The following is a 24,175-nucleotide window of genomic DNA, read 5'->3' on the forward strand; positions in this document are numbered from 1 at the left end:
CACGCACACACGTGAACATGCAGGGACCACACGCACAGCAGGGGTGAGGGGGAGGCTGTTGCCATCCAGTGACAGCGAGGCCTGTGAAAGATGACTGGCTGCTGCTACGAAAACCACAATCTGGCCTTTTCTGAGCCCTTCCCCTCTTCTTTACTCTGTGATGCTTTGCTAGTGCTAAGTGACATGGAGAATAAATCCCCTATGCCTATTTAAGAACATCTATTCTTTTCTAAATCTCTAATGCTTTCTCTGAGCAACCAGGGAAAAACTGTATACGGTGCTCAAGCAATCAGTTTCAGGGCTGTTTTTTTTTAAAAGGTATAGTTTCTTATACTCTTTTCATCACCACCACATCTCCCTCTAGAGCTCTTGAGTTTGTTTTTATATGTCTGTTCTTTTGCTGGTTGCTTTCCTGTTCCTGTTCAGTCTATAATATTTTACTCTGCAATGGAACATTTTACTCAATCGGGAATTGCCTCGAAGTACCTGAGCCTACCAAACAGCAGTGTTGGGGGGCCTGGGGAGTAATTTGGGGAGCAGAAAAGGGCAGAATTCCTCAGCCTTGTTACTCACAGCTGGAACTCTATTCTTTTTCTGCAGTCCTTTCTTCCGAGAATAACCTTCTTATCGTCCCTAAGTGTTAAGTGAAAAAAATTGTTAAATGATTTTACATCTTCTACGGCTTTTGTGTCCATACAGAACATGTCATTGGCAGGGGGTCTCAAGGGTTAACTAACCAACTGGAAGTTCAGGAACTGAGTTTTATCTTAAGCTCTCCCACTTATGAATAGTAACCTTGAGCTCACCACTTATTCTCTCTGGCTCTCATTTCATCAGGTGATAGATGGGAATAATTGGACCATCCAACCCCATGGGGTAGTGCTAGGGAGAAATAACTAATGATTATAAATTTGTTGGGAGATAAAGTGCAGCATAGATGCTTAATATTACAGCCATCCTAATCTTTTAATCTCTGTGGGCATCTGAGAACTTTAAGTGTGTGGATTTGAACATGTTGGTTTTCTCCCACCCAGGTGTTATTTGAACTTGCCCGCTATCACGCCCCCTCCACCATCTTCCTGGACGAGCTGGAGTCAGTGATGAGCCAAAGAGGCACGGCTCCTGGGTAACAGACAGGGGTTTTTTTTGGTCCTCACTTTTCCCCTCCTGTAAGTGTGTTTGATGGTCGGAAGCCCATCGACATTTACCAGCAGAATGAGCCTATTAATAAGCCCACAAATTTTCTGCAGACACACGGAAAGGTCTTTAAATTAGATCCTGTTAACTGAATAGCTGATTTAAGTAGTTTTTATAACCGGAGGAAATGTCCTCCTCCCTTCCCCCCTTCCCCACAGAGTGGTTTTCAGGCCCAAAGATCACCCAGCCTCTGATCCCAGGCTGCCGTAACTGTCCTGCTAGCTCAAAATAGCTGCCTGTAAGCGCCTCTGCTGGAGCCGGAGGGGCTGCCTGTGGGGAGCGGGCCTGCCCAGGGCCGAGTCTCTAGAGGAGGCCCTCGATAAGGTGTGTGACACAGACTGCGGCTCAGCCTGACCGATTGTGAACATGTCGCACACATTATCTCTAAAGATTAAGTGTCCACTAATGGCCCCAGCCAGAAAGCCCACATCTCAGACTATAATGAGGCTCTCCCTCGGTGTGTGTGTGTCTGTGTGTGTTTTAAGAGTTGCTTTTCTTTGAAACATTTTACTAAACTTGGTATCCCTGGCTTGAAAAAACAGGTCTCAGGGAAATCTCAACACAGCTGCATTTATTGATGGCCTCCTGTCTGTCATCAAGACAAAATTGATAGTAATAAAAAGCAAATAATTATCTTGTTGGAAGTATAACTAGAATTTAATTTATGAAATTTTACTTATGAAGAACCATTTCCCCAGCAGAGAGAAACAGCCGTCAAGATGTACCCAGGATGCTTGGGATTCATGTTGTTGATTGAAATGTGACTATTTCTATGACTTAATGGGTGCTAGTCAGCCCTGGACTGGGTGCTCTGTCCCTCCAAAAGGGGCCTGATGGGAGAGGCAGCTGCAGCGGGGCCTAGCGGGGAACCCACCGGAGTGCCCTAGTGTTATTCCCTCTGCAAAGCCCCATGCACGCAGCCTGCCTTACTGCAGGAGTCTCATGCTTACATGCAGTCTGTCCGCCTCCATCCCCATAGTTCCCCACATGACTGAGCTGATTTGGAAACTCTTCCTCTGTTAGCCTTGAGCATGTCCGTTTCCTCCTCTGGAAGTTAAACACTAAAACTGGAGGCTTCAAAGGATCGTGCTCTGAAGACTTTGGGGGTCATATTATGTTAAAAGAGTAGTAATTATGTGTTAATACTAGATAAATATATAACTCTAGTGTGAGACTGACTTTTCTCTGAGGTAGAAAGGGGCACAGTTCCTAAAAAAATCCCAGAAGCCTAATTTGGGCTGCCAGCCTGTACGTGCAGAGTTGAGACCCTGAGTGTTGTGTTGTGCAAGAAAGGCCTTTTATTGTCCTTTAACTTGATCTACATGAGAGCTTGCTTGAGGCGCTCGGGGCTTAGAGCAGGTTTCGATTGTGCAGGTCCTCTGGTGTCCTGAGGATGGCCTCAGGCAGTGGGGAAACTGGAGGGTGAATTTGCACAGAAAACGACCTCTAATCCGTTTTCCTTGCTGTGGGTGGAAAGCCTAGTTCTCGTCTGTCATTAGAAGAGAAGGAAATAGATTGTGTTGTAGCTCATCTCTCTTCTTGGACAGTTTATATCCATAGATTACACTAAAAAATAATGTGTGTAAAATATTCTCATACCTGCTGTATAAATGAAAACGATTATTCTCAATGAAGCCATTTTTTTAAGGGTAAATGATACTGCAGATTGGTACAGCCGGGCGGCCTTTTAAAATCTACTAGTGCCACGGTCTCCCCCTCTGTTATTTTCCCGTTCATTGCCAACCTTTGGTTTTCTTTTCGGTATCATCATTATATTCATTTACTTCCTTTCTGGTACTGTTTGAAAAGAGTTCCAGTTGCTCATTTCCTCCAACCTTGGGGTGAACATCTCCTGAGAACGTGGCAGGGCAGGGGTTACTTGTCCAAGGGGAACTCGGTCTGCAGTCACCGCGTGCTTACTGTGAGGGTCACTGTGGTCTCAGAAGCAAAGACTCTGCCTCTTGGGAGCATCTCACCTCCTCGTCTTTCTCTAGGGGAGAGCATGAAGGCAGCCTGAGGATGAAGACGGAGCTTCTGGTGCAGATGGATGGGCTGGCTCGTTCCGAGGATCTCGTATTTGTCTTAGCAGCCTCCAACCTGCCATGGTAAGAGATCCAGAGAGTACATTCTGAATGCATTTTCAGGAGCCACTGTGCTGATGCAGATTTCATATTGATCACTTTAGGCAAAGTCTCCTTGTTTGGTTCCAGCCCTGCAAGGTTAAGCTGAAGGATTTCCTGGACCAAGTCCTCAATCCTTGCTACTTGGATTGTGAAAGAGTTTGCCTGAACCTAAGGAACATTGGTCAGGGCTACCACTGACTATTTATTTATTTATTTATTTTTAATTTATTTTTTTTTTTTTATTAGTTGGAGGCTAATTACTTCACAACATTTCAGTGGGTTTTGTCATACACTGATATGAATCAGCCATAGATTTACACGTATTCCCCATCCCGATCCCCCCTCCCACCTCCCTCTCCACCCGATTCCTCTGGGTCTTCCCAGTGCACCAGGCCCGAGCACTTGTCTCATGCATCCAACCTGGGCTGGTGATCTGTTTCACCACAGATAATATACATGCTGTTCTTTCAAAACATCCCACCCTCGCCTTCTCCCACAGAGTTCAAAAGTCTGTTCTGTATTTCTGTGTCTCTTTTTCTGTTTTGCATATAGGGTTATCATTACCATCTTTCTAAATTCCATATATATATGTTAGTATGCTGTAATGTTCTTTATCTTTCTGGCTTACTTCACTCTGTATAATGGGCTCCAGTTTCATCCATCTCATTAGGACTGGTTCAAATGAATTCTTTTTAATGGCTGAGTAATATTCCATGGTGTATATGTACCACAGCTTCCTTATCCATTCATCTGCTGATGGGCATCTAGGTTGCTTCCATGTCCTGGCTATTATAAACAGTGCTGCGATGAACATTGGGGTGCACGTGTCTCTTTCAGATCTGGTTTCCTCAGTGTGTATGCCCAGAAGTGGGAGTGCTGGGTCATATGGCAGTTCTATTTCCAGGTTTTTAAGAAATCTCCACACTGTTTTCCATAGTGGCTGTACTAGTTTGCATTCCCACCAACAGTGTAAGAGGGTTCCCTTTTCTCCACACCCTCTCCAGCATTTATTGCTTGTAGACTTTTGGATAGCAGCCATCCTGACTGGCGTGTAATGGTACCTCATTGTGGTTTTGATTTGCATTTCTCTAATAATGAGTGATGTTGAGCATCTTTTCATGTGTTTGTTAGCCATCTGTATGTCTTCTTTGGAGAAATGTCTGTTTAGTTCTTTGGCCCATTTTTTGATTGGGCCATTTATTTTTCTGGAATTGAGCTGCAGGAGTTGCTTGTATATTTTTGAGATTAATCCTTTGTCTGTTTCTTCATTTGCTATTATTTTCTCCCAATCTGAGGGCTGTCTTTTCACCTTACTTATAGTTTCCTTTGTAGTGCAAAAGCTTTTAAGTTTCATTAGGTCCCATTTGTTTAGTTTTGCTTTTATTTCCAATATTCTGGGAGGTGGGTCATAGAGGATCTTGCTGTGATTTATGTTGGAGAGTGTTTTGCCTATGTTCTCCTCTAGGAGTTTTATAGTTTCTGGTCTTACATTTAGATCTTTAATCTATTTTGAGTTTATTTTTGTGTATGGTGTTAGAAAGTGTTCTAGTTTCATTCTTTTACAAGTGGTTGACCAGTTTTCCCAGCAGCACTTGTTAAAGAGGTTGTCTTTTTTCCATTGTATATCCTTGCCTCCTTTGTCAAAGATAAGGTGTCCATAGGTTCGTGGATTTATCTCTGGGCTTTCTATTCTGTTCCATTGATCTATATTTCTATCTTTGTGCCAGTACCATACTGTCTTGATGACTGTGGCTTTGTAGTAGAGTCTGAAGTCAGGCAGGTTGATTCCTCCAGTTCCATTCTTCTTTCTCAAGATTACTTTGGCTATTCGAGGTTTTTTGTATTTCCATACAAATTGTGAAATTATTTGTTCTAGTTCTGTGAAAAATACCGTTGGTAGCTTGATAGGGATTGCATTGAATCTATAGATTGCTTTGGGTAGAATAGCCATTTTGACAATATTGATTCTTCCAATCCATGAACACGGTATGTTTCTCCATCTGTTTGTGTCCTCTTTGATTTCTTTCATCAGTGTTTTATAGTTTTCTATGTATAGGTCTTTTGTTTCTTTAGGTAGATATACTCCTAAGTATTTTATTCTTTTTGTTGCAGTGGTGAATGGTATTGTTTCCTTAATTTCTCTTTCTGTTTTTTCATTGTTAGTATATAGGAATGCAAGGGATTTCTGTGTGTTAATTTTATATCCTGCAACTTTACTATATTCATTGATTAGCTCTAGTAATTTTCTGGTAGAGTCTTTAGGGTTTTCTATGTAGAGGATCATGTCATCTGCAAACAGTGAGAGTTTCACTTCTTCTTTTCCTATCTGGATTCCTTTTACTTCTTTTTCTGCTCTGATTGCTGTGGCCAAAACTTCCAACACTATGTTGAATAGTAGTACCACTGACTATTTAAAATAGACATTCTGAGCCAAATTATTTACTGTGTTTAAACAGGGCTTTGGCAGAGAGCCATAAAATACTAAAATCTCCAGGACTCAAGAATATTCCAGAAATAATATGTTTGGATTTTAACAGTGTTAAGTTTAAACTTTTTTTGAGTTAGGAGGCAAATCTTTAATATTGTGCAGTAAATAGGAAGCTAAATAATCTCTAATTGAAAGTATAATCTACTCAGAGAGTCTGTGATTCAAGCTGTATCCCAGAGTGAAATAAGAACAATTCTAGAAGTAGAATTGGGAAATAAGAGATGTTGACTAGAGAAAAATAATTTCGACTTAGAATATTTTAAAAAATAATTATAATCCCTTTATAGTTTCTAAGAATATGTTCACATTGTTTCTTTTGAGCTACAGGTGAGACTCCAGGCGGGTAAGGAAAGGCTGCTCTTGCCATTTGCAGAGGAGGCCAAGGTCAAGGGAGGTCAATCCACCCAAAGTCAACAGCCAGTTTGCAACAGAGCTTGAACTTGCCACACCCTCCCCCTTCCCCTACCTCGTCCATTTCTGTTTCTACATTCAAAGATGAAATGCTTCTGTTTGTGCACGCTGATCATCTAGGCTCCCAAAGAAGTCACTGGAGAAAGATAATGACATTCATGTGGAGTCTGTTATTTTAACTATGTTAATAGTTTCAACCCAACTTCACCAATCCTCAAATTTATAAGACTTTTCTGATGTGCTAAGGTGATCAGCATTTTACATTGTGAGGAGAAAGGTTTTTGTGCACAATGTTGAAGTTGAAATCAGAGAGCCATCATTTAGGCATGGAGAATCCTTTAGAGAGAGAATCTCCATTCCTTCACCTGTTTGAAACAGGGTTGATCATAATGTCTTTACTTATGTCCTGGAGGGACTGTGGGAGCCCGCTGAGGAGGGTGGGTGAAAACTGGACAGCTTCGTACACGCCTCTGGAAAGGGCTGTGCCTGCCAGGAAGCAGTGGAGAGCCTTCACTCCCAGCGAAGCCTAGGAATTCTCTGGGAGGTTATGGTGCTGCCACAGTTTCCCTTGGGCGATCAGTCTTTGGTAAACTCAGATAAAATGGTACAGAGAGGAAAAATAAAAAGCTGGCAAGCAATCACAAATAAAGAAGCTCAGAAGGGCTTTTCTGAAAGAATTACCTCTCATCATGAAAAAAAAGGTGAAAGTCCATCATGTCACATGGCAAATACATATGTTTTTAAGCTTGAATTCCTTGACATCACAGATTGCAACCCTATAGAATACCTGGGGACTGTCCTACCCATTCTTGAACGTTGCTGGGTTTAAGAAACCTTTTATGTGAAAAATTCTTGACAAAACACTAAAGATGACAGTACAAAGAACTCACCATTTTCAGTTTCAGTAACTAGCATCTGGCCCAATTGATTTTAATCTATTCCTACCTCCTCTCTTGTTTTGCTGCAATATCTTAAACTATATCCCAGATTCTCATGTTATTGCTCACATATGTATACTTTAGCATACATCTTAAAAAAATAAGGACATTGTCTTACATTAATACAATGTCATTATCAACCCCAACAAAATTAACAATAATTGCTCAATATCATCTAATACCCAGTTTATATTCAGATTTCCCGTACTATTCCAAAAATATCTTTGTACAGTTGGTTTACTGAACTGGTAACCAAACAAAATTTGCATTTTGTAATTGGCTGTTCTCTTAAGTATCTTTTAATCTAGAACAGACTCTTTCTTCCCCCACCCCTTCCCCACTTGCTATTGACTTGATTGCTAGAGAGGTTGTCCTGCAGAGCCTAAACTTTCTGGATGTGGCTCATTGTATCCTGTTACTGTTTAGCTAGTACTCTTTAGCTAGTTCTTCTTACCCTTAAAATTACTCTAGACCAAAGGTTAGACTGATTAGATTTGATTCAGGACCAGTGGAATTTTGGGGTGAACATACTTCATAGGTAATGACTATCACATTGCAACGTATGCAGATGTATATAATGCCCTGTTGTCTCACCTTTGGTTATACCAAGGTTGATCCGTGGGTTCAGGAGTGTCAGCCAGGTTCCTCTACTGTGTAGTTCCCATCAATGGTTGAAGCATCCATTGATATCTTTGCCTGAATCGCTATTTCACTAGAAGTGTGATTCTGTCATGCCTTCTGATTGATAGCTGGAATTATTCTCTATGATAGAACTTTCCCCTATCCAATAGGGTTATTTGATTACCCTGAAATGTCGTTCATCCTAAAAAAGCGGAATTCTTTCTCTTTAATATTTAGAGTCATGTGTTGTGCCCTGGCAACCTCCAAGTAACTGATGAGTCCTGTCTCCCTGTCTCTCTCTCTATGATCTCATGCCTTGTTTGGTATAGCATCGTTTGTTTTTTTTAAGTTTTATTGATATATAACTCACATACCATACACTTTACCCATTTAATGTGTACAACTCAATGGTTTTAGCTGTATTTATATTTATATGGTTGTACAACTATCACTGCAATCAATTTTAGAACATTTTTCTTTACCCCCAAAGAAACTTATACCCATTAGCAATCATCCCCATCTCCCACTCCCAGCACTAACCAACCACCTAATTTATTTTCTGTTTCTGTAGATTTGCCTGTTTTTATACCTACTAATATGAGTGGAATTATTATGGTAACTCTATGTTTAATTGGGCTTCCCGAGTAGCTCAGCTGGTAAAGAATCCGCTTGCAGTGCAGGAGATCTGGGTTCGATCCCAGGGTTGAGAGGATCCCCTGGAGGAGGGCATGGCAACCCATTCCAGTATTCTTGCCCGGAGAATCCCATGGACAGAGGAGCCTGATGGGCTACAGTCCATGGGGTCGCTAAGAGGCTGACACGACTGAGTGACTAACTACACACACGCATGTTTAATTGAGGAATGACCAATCTGTTTTCAAAAGTGGCTGCACCGTTTTACACTCCTGCTAGTCATGCACTAAGCTTCCAGTTTCACCACATCCTCATCAACATGTTATTGCTTGTCATTTTGATGGTAGTTATCCTAGTGATGAGAAGTGCTGTCTCCTCTCTCTGCTTCGCTTTTCCGTGGTGACTGAGAACATTTATATTGAGCATCTTTTCATGTACTCATTGGCTAATTGCATGTCTTCTTTGGTGAGATGTATTTTCAAATCCTCTGTCCATTTTTAAGTTATTGAGTTATAAGATTTGCTTTGTCGTGTATCAGATATGTGATTTGTAGATATTTTCTCCATTCTTTGGCCACTAGTCTGCCTTCCCTGCCTCCTTCCATCTCTTAATTTTTTTTGTTCCTCTCTATCTCTTCATGCCCTTGCTAAACTTCCCATGGCTATCCCATTTCCTAAGCCCCAAGTCTTTCAGAAGACACTATGACTGTTTTTTTGGCAGTCTAATAGAAATATAGTGTGAGGCATACAGACTTAAAATGTCTAGTAGCCACATTAAAAAATAGCAAAAGAAACAGATAAAATACAATTTTGTTAACATGTTTTATTTAACCCAGTATATCTAAAATATTAATATTTCCATATATAATCAATATAAAATTATTGTGATATTTTACATTCTTTTTTGTTTTTTGCTAAATCTTTGAAATCCAGTGTACACTTTACATTTATGGCCTGTTCCAGTTTGGACTAGCCACATTTCAAGTGCCCAATAGCCACACATGGTTGGTAGCTACTATACTGGACAGTGCAAATCCAAGGGTAATTTGTCAGTCCCATACCTCTGTGCCAGAGATTGATACCTGCCTCCCAATATTTACTTCATCCTTCTAACATAATAATAGAGCCCCAATTTCTGGATTCTGTTTTTCAGTCTTCCCTGCTATTAGGTATGGCAAAGCCAAGTTTCTTTGTCATTTGCACAAGATGACCCAGGCTCAATTTTAATATTCTGCTACAGACTTGGAATCAACAATTGATTCACAGAGCCCTGGTTCCCTTCACTGAAAAGTACTGTTTAAAGATCATAGTCCCACAGTTAAGGGTGTTCCTTGCTACTGGATTATCATTGATTCGTAGCCTTTTGATTGGGTAGAGCTAGGAAATACATACCTAGTGTCAAAGGGGGCAAATAATGAGTTCGTACTAGTATTTCCCATTCAAATTTAAGATTACAAGGTTTTTAGTTAAATTAGTTGATTTTATATCTGAGTCTTTTCTCTATGAAAATTTTAGTTCTTGACAACGGTATAATTACTATTCACTTTATCCTAATATGTAGATATATTTAATATTTGTGTCTATAACAGAATTTTCAGTAATATTATCAGTACTATCATAACAGTAGTATTTTTATGAAGAAAACGGTATGGACCTGACATAACTAAGATGAAGAGCTAATTTGAGATTTCTCATCTTCAGCGCCCTTGCCATTTGGGGCCAGACAGCCCTGCTCTGGGGCCTCCTATGCACTTTGCCATGCTGAGCAGTATCCTTGGTCTCTCCCCACCAGACGCTAGGAGCGTCACCCCCAGTTGTGACAACCAAAATACGTCCATAGAATTTGCCGGGTGTTCCCTGGGGAGCAAAGTCGTCTCTAGTTGAGACTCACTGGATTAATGGAAGGGATGACAGACATTAATTGCATAGACACAAACTGTCACGTCCTCCACAAATAAGCTCTTGAGTTGTTTTTTTTTTTTTTTTTTTTTTTTAAGAAAACCGTAAAATAACTGAATTTGGTTTACTTACATGAAAGGTGGCATGTTATAGAAATTGTTCTGTATTTTGATTTTTTCCATAACAAAATGTTGGAGATCTTTCCAAATAAGTACAGAAAGTTCTTCTTCTCATTGTAGCTGCATGTGTTCCATCTTGTTCATATGATAATTTATCCCACTCACCTACTGATGGCTATTCCTACTCTTTGCTATTATAAATAATGTTGCAGTGAGGAATGGTAGGCCCCTATATCACTTGGTGGGTTTTTCAGTGTTTCTTTGGGGAAGGTTCCTGGAAGTAGAATTGCTGGGTCAAAGGGTTAATGTGCATGAAGTTATAGTCGAGATTGCCAAACTTCCCTCCATAGAGGTTGTGCATTTTGTATTCCCACCAGTGTCCTGCTTTCATTACTTAACATTATAGTAAGAACATTTCCAATGTCTTTAAATAATCCTTGGAAATTGGATTTTGTGATGACTGCCCAAAATTCCCACATGTGAATATACTATAATTTAGTTGATCATTCCTTTCCTGTTGAACATAAATGATGCTCCCAACTTTCTCTATTATAAAAAACACTGAAATGAACTTCCTTGAATAAAAATCTTTGACCAAAATCTAGTTATTTCTTGAGGAGAGATTTCTTGAAGTAGGATTGGTGTATCAAGGGGTATAGATTTTTTAAAAGTCCTTTGTTACTAGTTGCCCAAGTTCTTAAATTAGGAAATAGGATTTTTATCTGACCACTTTACCTGTCTCCTGAGAAACTTGTATGTGGGTCAAGAGACAACAGTTAGAACAGGATGTGGAATAGCAAACTGGTCCAAAATTGGGAGAGGAATGTGTGTCAAGGCTGTATATTGTCACCCTGCTTATTTAACATATATGCAGAATACATTATGTCAGATGCTGGGCTGGATGAAGCACAAACTAGAATCAAGATTGCTGGGAGAAATATCAACAAACTATATATGCAGGTGATACCAGTCTAATGGCAGAAAGCGGAGAGGAACTAAACAGACTCTTGATGAAGGTGAAAGAGAAGAATGAAGAAGCTGGCTTGAAACTCAACATTTGAAAAACTAAAATCATGGCATCTGGACCCATCATTTCATGGAAAATAGATGGGGAAAAAGTGGAAACAGTGACAGATTTTCTTTTCTTGGGCTCCAAAATCACTGTGGATGTTGACTGCAGCCGTAAAATTAAAAGACACTTGCTCCTTAGAAGGAAAGCTATGACAAAGCTAGACAGTGTATTAAAAAGCAGAGACATCACTTTGCCAACAAAGGTCTCTCTAGTCAAAGTTATGGTTTTTCCAGTAGTCAGATACGAATGTAAGAACTGGACCATAAAGATGGCTGAGTGCCAAAGAATTGATGCTTTCAAACTGTGGTGTTGAAGAAGACTCTTGAGAGTCTCTTGGACTACAAGGAAATCAAACCTGTCAATCCTAAAGGAAATCAACCCTGAATATTCATTGGAAGAACTGATGCTGAAGCTGAAGCTCTGATATTTTGGCACCTGATGCGATGAGCCGACTCTGTGCAAAAGACCCTGATGCTGGGAAAGATTGAAGGCAAAAGGAGAAGGGGGAGGCAGAGGATGAAATTGTTGGCTAGTATTACCGACTTAAGGATATAAATCTGAGCAAATTCCCTGAGACAGTGAAGAACAGGGAAGCCTGGCATGCTGCAGTCCACTGGATTGCCAAGAATTGGACATGACTTAGTGACTGAACAACAACAAAAATTTTTATCAAGAATATTGGGACATAGCTTTATTTTGGCTTTAGATGAGGGAATAAACTTATCTAGTAAAAGCAGTCTGCCCTTCTTGGGGGAATAACTAAATCACACCAAAGTATGTAAAGACCCAGTCATAAAATCCCCAAAGAAATCCTTCCTGGTTGATTAGTGGTGTTTCTTATCCACAACATCTTGCAGAGCGCTAGGCCATCGTCTGCTGCTTGTTAACTTATCACTTTCCTTAGACAGATCCGTTCTGTCTCAAAGGGCCATCATTTTCTCCCTTCTCACAGTGAGATGGCGTGCAGCATCTTTGTTTATTCAGCGCTTCTCCTCCAAGGAGCCCCTTCTTTGATCTATAACATCACAGAGAGGACAAGAAAGAAGCAAGAAATAGCAGTTCATCTGTGTTATTTGATGTATAAATTAGCAATGAGAGGAATAACAAATGCTGCATCTTTAATATAATTACTTAAGGTAATAGCCATGGAAGAAGTGTTTAACAAACACAATTCGGGCTAATTTGACCCGCCTCAACTATTGAGTACTCAAAAACTCAGGCCTGGGAGTCCAGAGGGAAACAAAATACTGAACAGGGCTATTAAAGTAAATGCCATCTTTAGATGTCTATTTAACTTGATGGTAGTTGGCATGAAGAAGGTACAAAAATTGTATGTGTGAAGCATGTTGAAACTCATCTTTTCTTTGTTAAACCCTAGTGAACTTTTTGGCAAATCCAGTATTTGCGAAAGGGCTAGACATTTCACTTTTCCTCTTAAAAATCACCCACCTGGTATGACCACACTCTAGATTTTTTTTTTAATCCTAAAATGTAGAAGAAAGCATAAAATCTGAAAGGTTTGGATGGGTTTGTACACTGGGAATGTGCAAAAATGTACCGATGTAAACTGACTTCTTCCCATGTGGGCTCTCTCCTGTCTGGCATGAGATCTCTACAGAAGTGTACACATGTGATCAAAGAGGTCAGCAGACATAACCCTGGGCTTTTCCACAGTAACTCCATGCATCTGCTGGGCTCCAGGTGGAAACTGTGCTCTCTGAGGTCCTACCTTTCAGCCTCATGTCTTGACTGTCATCACCCTCTAGATCAACATTTCTCCAAGAATGGTTTCCCACAGGGTCAGATCCCCCAAAATGGGATCTCATGGGATCTAATTTAACTCAGAGATACTGAGTTAAACACAGTTCAACTGATTTCCCCATGGCAGGACTTGTAAGTGCCTTCAAGATGCTCTTGTGTGTTCTGACTCTAAGAAAAGCTATGAGAAAGCAATGCCTTCTATATTTATTTGATCCCAGAATCCTTTACCTTAAAGAGCATCTCATAAGACCATTGTTCTATTTGAAAACTTTTTGCAAATAGTGGTTTGCATTAATTCATTCTGATCCGATAATTGCATCTTTCATTGCAATGGCATTCAATCCTGCTTGTAGGCTTTTAAAATCTTTTGTTTTTAAAAAAGTGACAACAGGCCCAAAATGAAGTCACTCATTCTAAGCCCTTGTCATTAGACCAAGACTCAATCAGTTCAGTTCAGTTACTGAGTCGTTATCTGATTCTTTGTGACCCCATGGATTGCAGTACGCCAGGCTTCGCTGTCCATCACCAAATCCCAGAGCTTGCTCAAACTCATGTCCATCGAGTCAGTGATGCCATCCAACATCTCATCCTCTGTCGTCCCCTTCTCCTCCTGCCTTCAATCTTTCCCAGCATCAGGGTCTTTTCAAATGAGTCAGTTCTTCGCATCAGGTGGCCAAAGTATTGGAGTTTCAGCTTCAGCATCAGTCCTTCCAATGAATATTCAGGACTGATTTCCTTTAGGATGGACTGGTTGGGTCTCCTTGCAGTCCAAGGGACTCTGAAGAGTCTTTTCCAACACCACGGTTCAAAAGCATCAATTCTTCTGTGTGCAGCCTTCTTTATGGTCCAACTCTCACATCCATACATGACTACTGGAACAACTGTAGTTTTGACTTAGATGAAACTTTGTTGGCAAAATAATATCTCTGCTTTTTAATATGCTGTCTAGGTTGGTCATAACTTTTCTTCTAAGGAGCAAGCGTCTTTTAATTTCATGGCTGCAATCACTATCTGCAGTGATTTTGGAACCCCCCAAAATAAAGTCTGTCACTGTTTCCATTGTTTCCCCATCTATTTGCCATGAAGTGATGGAACTGGGTGCCATGATCTTCATTTTTTGAATGTTGAGTTTTAAGCCAGCTTTTTCACTCTTCTCTTTCATCAAGAGGCTGTTTAATTTCTCTTCACTTTCTGCCATAAGGGTGGTGTCATATGCATATCTGAGGTTATTGATATTTCTCCCGGCAATCTTGATTCCAGCTTGTGCTTCATCCAGCCTGGCATTTCAAATGATGTACTCTGCATAGAAGAAGTTAAATAAGCAGGGTGACAATATACTGCCTAGACGTACTCCTTTCCCAATTTGGAACCAGTTCATTGTTCCATGTCCGGTTCTAACTGTTGCTTCTTGACCTGCATACAGATTTCTCAGGAGGCAGGTCAGGTGGTCTGGTATTCCCATCTCTTGAAGAATTCTCCACAGTTTGTTCATACGTAACCTAATTTCAACCTCTTCCAGGAATGTAATCTTATCCAGTCAGTCTGGAATTACCTGGTCAGTACTGGTGAGGTAATCCACCAGGTGGACTCTGCTGTTCCCCAAAGGAAGGTGACCTTCCCTAAAACAGTCCACTCTCTGCTCTTGGCTTTCTTGTTGTGTCTCCTACTGCTTACGAAAGTCTCCCATTTTATGCAGCTCTTCAGCGTTCCTTTCTATTTGCTAGGTGAGATGCTCGTGGATCCCTGAGTCATTGAACAAGAGAAGTCAGATCTTTAAATTTACTCATTTGAATTTTGTTTTTTAACAATAGTATGGCCATGTCTACTAGTGGTCAAATTGTTTTGCTTGAAGTTGCTTCTCTCCATACAGAGCTTCACAAACCCATGCAGTCCTGTTGGGTTTTTGATTCTCCACATGTGACTTGTTGGGTGATTCTGACACAACCAGGAAGGAAGCGTGAGGAGCAGGATTTGGTGGGTGCAGCGGGGCAGACACAGGACTGACCCGGCAGCAGGTTACTACAAGTACCCTTGGTCTTGCCCCACCCACAGCTTCTCAGTCTGTTTGGTTTCCTCAGACGTAAATTGATTTCAGCCTGGCCTCCTATGGCATTACTTTTTCTTCTTAGGGTGCAGGGTGACATGTGAACTATAATTCTAAGACCACATTTTAAAAAATATAAAATTAACATAACCATTTTATAGAAAATTTGAGAGCTAAAATAAAACTCACTCATAATTTCAACACTGTGATTTAAGTATTATCATCTTTGTATACATCCTAATGGTGGCAGTGTTTTGGTTATTTGTTATAATTTGCTGCTGGTGTATCCTTCTGTGGTAATTTATTTCCCTGAAATCGAAGTCGTTTTTATAATTTTAGATGTTTACAAAAAGAATACATGTTCATCATAAAAATCATATTTTACATGTTTTGGTATTGCTTGAAAGTGAACAGCCCCCTATAATTGTACACACAGACACCACCACCCCCAGAAACAAAAATGTTACATATTATTTTGTTTTATGGCCTGTTTTTTTTTTTTTTTCTTTCACTTAATATATTGTGGACAACTTTGAAAATTCTACCTATTTCAGTATAGAATCCCACTGTGTGAGTGAGCTGTAATTTGTTTTTTAAATTGATTCTTGAATTTTTAAATTGGAGGATAATTGCTTTACGACGTTGTGTTAGCCTCTGTTGTACAACAGCATGTATCAGCTGTAAGTATGCACACATCCCGTCCCTCCTGGGCCTCCCCCAGCCCATCCCACCCCTCTAGGTCGTCACAGAGCACCGAGCCGAGCTCCCGTGCTACAGCAGCTTCCCACCAGCAATTCATCTCCCACTTCTTCTTCTTGGGGGTTTTAATATGGCACCAGCCCATCACACCAAGCTCCTTCCGCCATGGCTCCCTGCACGGACGCTCGAGGTGGGGGGCTGTTTTCCCTTTGGTGTCTGGCTGAAGCAGCGGAGGTATTATCAAAACGGCTTTGCGTCCTGATGGACCTGACTTTTCCAGTCCTTTGTTAGGGAGGAGATTTTCTTGGGGCTTTTGTCTGCGCCTGTCAGCAGTTTGTCAGCAGGTTTCTCCAGCGCACCATGTGGGAGGTCTATGGGAGGCAAGAAGGGAACCCCTAGAACACTGCCCTGTCATTCCGCGTGCCCCTCAGCCCCCCTCACCCTCCTTTCCAGAGTCTTCCTAGGTTTAGATGCTGCAGGGATTTGGACTTTGATAAGAGGTAAACACTCCTGAACAAGATTTGGTTGCAGAGCGTGGACTGGAGAGGGACGGTCTTCTCTGTCTTGACCAGAAGCAAAGCCTCTCACTCATATATTTGACTCCCTATCTCTTTATAAGTCTTAAACGCAGTTATTTTATAGTCTGTGTCACTGGAGTCTAGTTCTGTTCTCAGTTTCTTCTGCAGACTCTCATTCTTGGTGGTTCCTTATGTTTCATAATTTTGGATGGTGAGCTTCCATTTAATAAGGGGAATCTTGTACGCATGCCTCCACAGAAAATTTATGCCTGACTAGGTCAGGCTGTGGACCACTGTAAGCCAATTTCTCAGCATAGGGTTTCTTCAGCCATGCCTGTGAGGGTGAGTAGTGAAGATTTTCAGTGAAGATTCCCCCTCCCCCAAAGTACAAGACAGACAAATTCCCTTCCACTTCCAGTGAGGAGATTTTTCTAACCCACCCTGTGATTAAGGATGTGCCATCTAGTTTTTGTTTGTTTGTTTAATGTGATGGACTTTGTTTCCACCTACCATCTTGAATGGGTCCAAGGCCTTCTATGCTATCCCACATGTGGACTTTAAAATTCAAACTTTTTTGGTAACTAAGGTAAACACTCCTGAATCAACCACAACTTCAATTTCACCTGCCCAGTCTTGAGTTTTGGCTTCCTCTTCATTTTTAGGGCTTGAGAATTTTGGTGCCACTTCCTTGCAGACACTTTTGTTGTGTATTCCAAAAAATGTGTCCGAGCAAGCTTTTTAAGGGACTTTATATCACAAGATATCTGAATATCTAGCTGATCATCTTGTTGGAAAAAGAAGCGTCCCATTTCTTTTCTCAATTATTGGTCATATATTTTCTGGCAAGAGTAACGGGAATATATTTTCTTTGTTGGGATTGTAGTAATTTGCAGTAGTTTCTATCCTTTGTTATAAATGAGTGATGCTCTCAACCCCAACATCAGTAGGACGTGGACTGAACTGATGGCTCTCCTGCTGGATCCCCTTGTCTAATGCTTGTGAGCTTATCCTCAGAATGAGAAGTACAGTCTCTGGAGATGAGAGACCCCATGTGGAGATTCCATCTTTCACCTTATCTTCAAAAGCATTGCCCAGCCGAATGAGTTGAATGAATCATTCTCTACAATCATCATTTCCATTATTTTTTTTTTACTAAAGATGAAAACAAAATGTTTTATTCCTATGTTGGTTTTCTCTGTTAATTCTAGCTAATGATGATTATAAAGTGCTAGTTTTCAACAAAGCAGATTTACCTTCATGAATAAAGACTGGGCTTTAAGGAAGTCGATCATTTTACTTGAAGCCAGTAGCCTTGAACTGAAAGCTTCTTTACTTACCCAAAGTAGTATCTATTGAATACCTATTGTAAGTGTTCTGTGTGATGGAAGGAGGAACCCAAGATATATGGTCCAGAGGCTGGCTGTCTGATGGGACAGTGGATAAGATATAAACAAATAACTAGGAAGTAAGGCTATAGCCAGCCATATGGCTGGTACAGACAACACACAGGATAAAATTGTATAAGGAAGAGGCCATTTCTGATGACAGGTACTTAAAAGAAAAGGGGGTAGAGGGCACTTGAAGTGGGCCTATAAAATGTACCTGGCTCACGGTAGACAAAGTGGAAGTTCCCAGTAAAGACAATGGTCTGAATACACTCTCCACTAGAATGGCAAAAGGTAAATTCAGACAAAAGCAGACAGAGGAGTTTGGTTCAAGTGGGAAGTGTAGGCAGGAGCCAGCTCCTGCAGAGCTCAGTGCAGTGGACGAGGTAGCCTTCAAAGCTTTGCTCGTTGGTTGTCATCTGCCAAAGCCCACGACAGTTCTGGAATCTGCTCTTCAAGGATTGCCATGATCTCTCATTTCACGTTGGTTATGGACATTCTGCAAAGACTTCGCCTAACAAACTGAAGGTTGCTTTCCTCTTGCCACACTGAGATGGCTTGAAGTTAACGTTTTCATGATGGAATGAGCAAACTAGAATTATGTTTAATTTCCAAGTTCTGTTAACTTTGGAATGATCATTTTCCCAGGAACAACACGGTTTAACAGGGGACACAGATCAAGGGCTGAGGAAGGGCCCTGGCAGTTCGGCACAGGAGCCCAGGTGCTCAGGTGTGAGGTCTCGTGGCCCATGTAAACTGTCTAGATGGTCAGTGGACATTGCCACCTTGTCTCTCGCAGTGGGCACCAGTCCAGTGGTCAGGCTATGAGATCTGTAAGCCTTCGCTGAGTCACAGTCTCTCCTGCTGGTTGCTTTTGACCTTCGAGGTGATGGAACTATGAAATGACCAAGATAAAGGAGATGTGAAAACAGAATAATTTAGGTCTAAAAGTCAAAGTATAGCAGCTAAAGGGAGTATTTTCTGGTTGCTGCAGGTTAAATTTTTTCACATGAATATATTGGCAGAAAGAATGATTCCTGGGTACATTCCATTTGTCCTTTGTTTCCTCTCTTGTATGATTATATTATTATTGATGTCATTAAAAGTGCATTCATCAGGCCCGGCTGTCAGCGACTTGCACTTATTTTGTGCCCACAAGCAGTTTTGAGGTAAATCTCTTGCTTTAGGGCATTAGCTGATCAATAAGACCATCTGTCGTGAAGGATTGTTTTTCCCACCTCCCTCTGCTACCTCCATTTTCCTGGGGCATTTGGGGATCTGGTCTTCCTCTCACTAAGAAGTCCCTTCCCCTGGGATGGAGAGACCAGAGGTGCTCCCACCAAAGAGCCTTCCGCAGCCCCTGCCCTTTCCGGAGGGACAGCTGGCCCAAGGGAAGGTCTTGGGGGAAATATGGCGACTGCCCACCACCCCAGCGCTGCTGTTTCTCCAGCTTATTCTGTCTTCCTTCTTGGTTTTCAGGGGCTCAGGTCTTGTTTTATCTTTAAGTTTATGGGGCCTAACATTCCTTCAGTCCAAGGTCCAGGCCTCCCTGTTATTATAGCCTATTATTTACTTAGAAAGTGAAAGTGAAAGTTGCTCAGTCATGTCCAACTCTTTGCGACCCCATGGACCAGGCCAGAATATGGAGTGGATAGTTTTTCCCCCTCTCCAGGGGATCTTCCCAACCCAGGGATCGAACCCAGGTCTCCCACATTGCAGGCGGATTCTTTACCAGCTGAGCCACAAGGGACGCCCATTTACAAGAAGTAGGGAGTTTATCACATTCATTTCTGTGTACTGAAGACTCTGCAGTTGACAAAACTCTTGACAGGAGGGGAACATTGCTGGACTGAATTCCCAAATGCGAGTCTAATGGTTTTTCTTCTCTGTTAGATCTCCCTGACCCCCTCCTTTCGTCGCCCCTCACCGCACGCCCCCCCACCGCCTCCTGCTGCTAATGATTCACTCAGACTTACCAGGTGTTCAGTCCGTCTCGTCTTCTTGGAGGCACACCTTCCAGAGCCTTCTTACCAGCTCCAAACTGAGTGGCTGTCCTCTGCACCCCGGGCCCCCACGTCATCTCTCTCTCTGTCAGACCCTCTGTTTCTTGGAGCCCACATGGCCCTTTGGTTCGGCTCCTCCTTGGGTCCTCCAGTACTTTCCTGATCAAGGGTACATGGGAGGTGATATTTTTTTAGGCTCTGCATATTGGTTTGATCAAGATATTGATTTCTACATTGGAAATTATTTCCCTCAGAAGTTTGAAGGCACCACCCTATTTTTTTATTATCTCACTTTGCTGATGAGAAATCTTATTCTCCATGCATTGGATACAATCCGTTTTTCCTCTCTGGAAACATTTACGATCCTCTCTTGGTTCTCAGGGTTCTGAGATCTCACCTTAATGTGACTTGTGGTCTTTGCTGCTCCTGCACTGGTGTCAGTCCAGTGACTGAGGCACAGGCTCCGGAGCCTCACTGTTTGGGTTCAAGTCTAGGGCTTCCAGTCACTCGCTTTGACCTCAGGCAAGCTACACTTCTTTGTACCTGTTTCCTCATCTTTAATGGAGATGGTAGTACCTACCTCATAGGGTGGTTCTGAAAATTAATATCTGAAAAGTGCTTGAAACAGTACCTGCCAGTTGGTGAGTGCTATTTAAGCGTTAGTTTTTATTATTATTTCAAATGTAAAAAATAATCTCCTAGAGGGCTTCCCTTGTGGCTCAGCTGGTAAAGAATCCACCTGCAATGCGGGAGACCTGGGTTCGATCCCTGGGTTGGGAAGATCCCCTGGAGAAGGGAAAGGCTACCCACACCAGTGTTATGGAGAATTCCGTGGACTGTATAGACCATGGGGTCGCAAAGAGTCAGACACGACTTTCACTCTCTCACTGAGATGCCTGCAAAGTTCCCTTGACCCTGTGTCTGGAATATAAACGTTGGCCCTGAGAGGGGGCGTGGTTGTGCAAGTGGCTGAGTTTCTGATGAGATGAGTTTCAACAGGGTGAAGTTGATAAAGCAAATGTGAAAAAGAAATAGTTAATTGTTATTGCCAGGAAAACGCCCTGGGCTGAATTCTTAGCTCAGAGGAGTAATAGGTAAAGAAAAAACATAGTCTTTTAAGAAATCTGGTCCCTCCAATTTAGAGTCAGATTTGTTTCCTTTTCAACTTAAAAGGAAATAATCATGACATAGATTCAGAATGAGAGTAACAGAAAGAAGATGCTTTGCAAAGTGTTGGTATCTTTCGGGCAGAAAATTTGGTGACCATGTATTCACTGTCACTCTTTATTAGTGGCTCAGCCAAACCAACACACAGGCATTTCCTAATTTCTTACACTGGAAAATCAAACAGAGATTTCCTTCCCATCTAGAAGATTGAAATTTTAATATACAAAGAGTTCACAAACTTATACTCAGAATGATATGTTTTTGATAGGAACTCAAGGTAACCAGAGTCGCAGTCAATGAGGGAAAGTTCCACTTTACATAATAATTCCAAATAATACATTTGGAATGGAAAAGATTTTTTAAATCACCATTTTGCATCGCTCTCATGAAACAATTTATTCAAAGATCATCAACAGATGCTAAAAACACTAGTTGAAATGGCATGGGGAAAGGGGTATTCACATGTTGCCAAAGTAGTCTACATAGAATACCTACTCCTTGCAAGAGATCTTATCCAATGCAGAGAGCTGTGGTCAGCAGATAATCTCAGTAATTAAACATCACATCATTAAAGTGAGATACACCAACATGCGGATTCCAATGTAATTAATACGAAAACGTATCATCTATGAAATACACTTGACAGAACTGTTTGTCTCAAGTCTGATTAAGTTTTGAGATCTCACTTCCATCTTGGAGGGGATAGCATGAGGAAAACAGGTGAATACAGAATGTAGGGCATTGTACAACTAGCGTTATCTTTTCAAAGAGGCCAAGGCAAGGAGACCGCTTTAGATTACAAGAGATCTAAGAGATATAGTCATATGTGGTACATAATCTTTGATTGAATTTTGGTTGAAAAAAACTGTAAAAGATATTTGGGGGATGATTGGAGAGATTTTAATATGGAATAACCATTAGACATGTTATGTAATGATTCTGTTAGTGTCATAATGACATTGTAGTTATATAAAAAGTCCTTTTTGGGGGAAATACACACTGAAGCATTTGGGGGTGGGATTTTATGATGGAATTTATATTGAAATAATCTAACAAGAATAGATACATAGATATGAAGCAGATATGGCAAATGTTAACTGTTAAATCAAGATGGAGGGTATGTGGATATTTGTTGTTTTATTCTATTTTTCTACTTGCTTGAAATTTTTACCAATATATTAAGAAATGTAAGGAAATGGCCTGCAGATGCCAAATTGCACAAACCTGGCCTAATAGCATTTTGAGAGGAGCAGGGGTCAGTGTTTCAAAGGGCCACATTTGCACTGGGCACCCAGGAAGGAGCATTCACCTTCACTCACAATGGAGTGAGATTGTCATTCGCTCCAGAATGTATGTGAATTTTGGAAAAATTAGTGTCCTTCCCAGAGTGCCCACATTATTGTCAGGAATAATGTACTCACTGGCAGGATCAGATTGAACAATTGATGTTACAACTGCAGTGGGAATGCTCACATGGTTGGTTGTTGTTAGCTGGCTTTATTTCCCCTCAAATTAAGTCACTTAAAATTACCTCCTTCACATGAATTCTTTGGGGGATGTCTTTTTTTTTTTTCTTTCTCTTATTCTCCTTCCTTATTCCTTTCCTCTCTCCCTTTCTCTCTTTTTTCCTTCTTTTTTAACTATTTCTTTCTCCCAAACAACATGAAGTGGTGGTGTCGTCCACTCGGGCACAGACGTAGCGTCACAGGGAGGATGCGGGCTTGTCACCTGCTAATTTGTTCTCCAGATACAGCTGTCACTTAGGAAGTGAGTTTACTGCCTCAAACCAGTTCCTCTCTTTCGGACGTGATTCAGGGAGCTGGACTGCGCCATGTTGCGCCGCCTGGAGAAGAGGATTCTGGTGGACCTGCCGAGCCAGGAGGCCCGGGAGGCCATGATCCACCACTGGCTGCCCCCCGTGAGCAGCAGCAGCGCCCTCGAGCTGCGCGCGGACCTGGACTACAGCCTGCTGAGCCGGGTGAGCCGCCTGGGGAGGCCGCTCCGAGACCCTCTTCTCGGCAGGGTCATCTCGTGAGCTGTTCGGAGGCTGGAGTCACCTAGGAAAGATCCAAACTACCCCCAACAACCCGACAGGCCTCTCCTTCATGAAAGAGTGAGCCCTTTGCCCCTTGCAAGCATTCCAGCAGAAAGGGATGTGAGGAAGTGGAAATAGCATAGGGCTTAGACTCAGAGGGCCTCCGGTCAGATCCTGGCCTTGCCGCTAATATTAGCTGTGTGCCCTTGTGGACATCACATCCTCTCTGAGCCTCAGCTTCTTCATCTGTGAAAGGGGTAACAGGCCACAGAGGGTTACTGTGATGATTAAGTGCACGTCTTTCACAGACAGTAAAGCTTTAGGTCACCTGTCTGTTACCCCCACGGCCACGGTATCATTGCTTTCTCGAAAGGACACTTGAACGTGGTATTCTCTGAGGTTCCCCAGAGACAGGTTATCATCTTATTTACAAGAATAAAAATGTCCCCCAAATTTGATCATCCTGGGATCTGGGCACTAGGGTCCCATTAGGCTGACTTGGGCGGGCCAGTCCTTCACCAGCATCTCACCACCTTTGTTTGGATGGTATTAGGAAGCCGTTCGTCGCCCAGTTTCTTAGCTTATCCAAACTAGCAGCCTCCCTCCCCCCAAACACTGTTTATCCGGGAATCTTTGTATAGTGTCCATGGGTGACAGACACGGAATCCAAACGGGCTCTGACACCTGGTCTTACCTGTAAGGATGTAACCACAGCCAGCGTTCTGCCTGGTGCCTGATGGCTTGGTCTGCGGGTGTTTCAGGAGACCGAAGGCTACTCTGGCTCGGACATTAAGCTAGTCTGCAGGGAAGCAGCCATGCGGCCTGTGAGGAAGATCTTCAACGCCCTTGAAAATCACCAGTCAGGTACGGTGGGGATGGCAGCCAAGGGGCTCTGGGAGAGAAAACTGTTTAAGAATTTAGCTTCCACCAGCAGGTGGCGCCTCGCCTCTGTGCCTCCTGGCTGCCTACACTGGCACTCGTTCTTTGGTGGAAATCTTCCTTCTGCACCCAACTCCTTTCTCCTCTTCAGTTCTGTTTTGGATCAACTTTGCCCCCAGATGAT

General features: G+C 41.9%; 1 protein-coding gene across 1 annotated transcript in view; it reads left to right on the top strand.

Annotated features, from left to right (window-relative positions):
• Positions 1 to 24,175, top strand: part of KATNAL2 (katanin catalytic subunit A1 like 2) — a 99,691-nt gene that overhangs the window by 74,635 nt on the left and 881 nt on the right. The window contains exons 12-15 of the mRNA XM_061130665.1: positions 1,035 to 1,126; positions 3,192 to 3,302; positions 22,893 to 23,055; positions 23,874 to 23,976. Coding sequence (XP_060986648.1) covers positions 1,035 to 1,126; positions 3,192 to 3,302; positions 22,893 to 23,055; positions 23,874 to 23,976 — 469 coding nt within the window. The remainder of the gene's footprint in view (positions 1 to 1,034; positions 1,127 to 3,191; positions 3,303 to 22,892; positions 23,056 to 23,873; positions 23,977 to 24,175) is intronic.

The sequence above is a fragment of the Dama dama genome, chromosome 27 (assembly GCF_033118175.1).
Source record: "Dama dama isolate Ldn47 chromosome 27, ASM3311817v1, whole genome shotgun sequence".
NCBI lineage: Eukaryota > Metazoa > Chordata > Mammalia > Artiodactyla > Cervidae > Dama > Dama dama.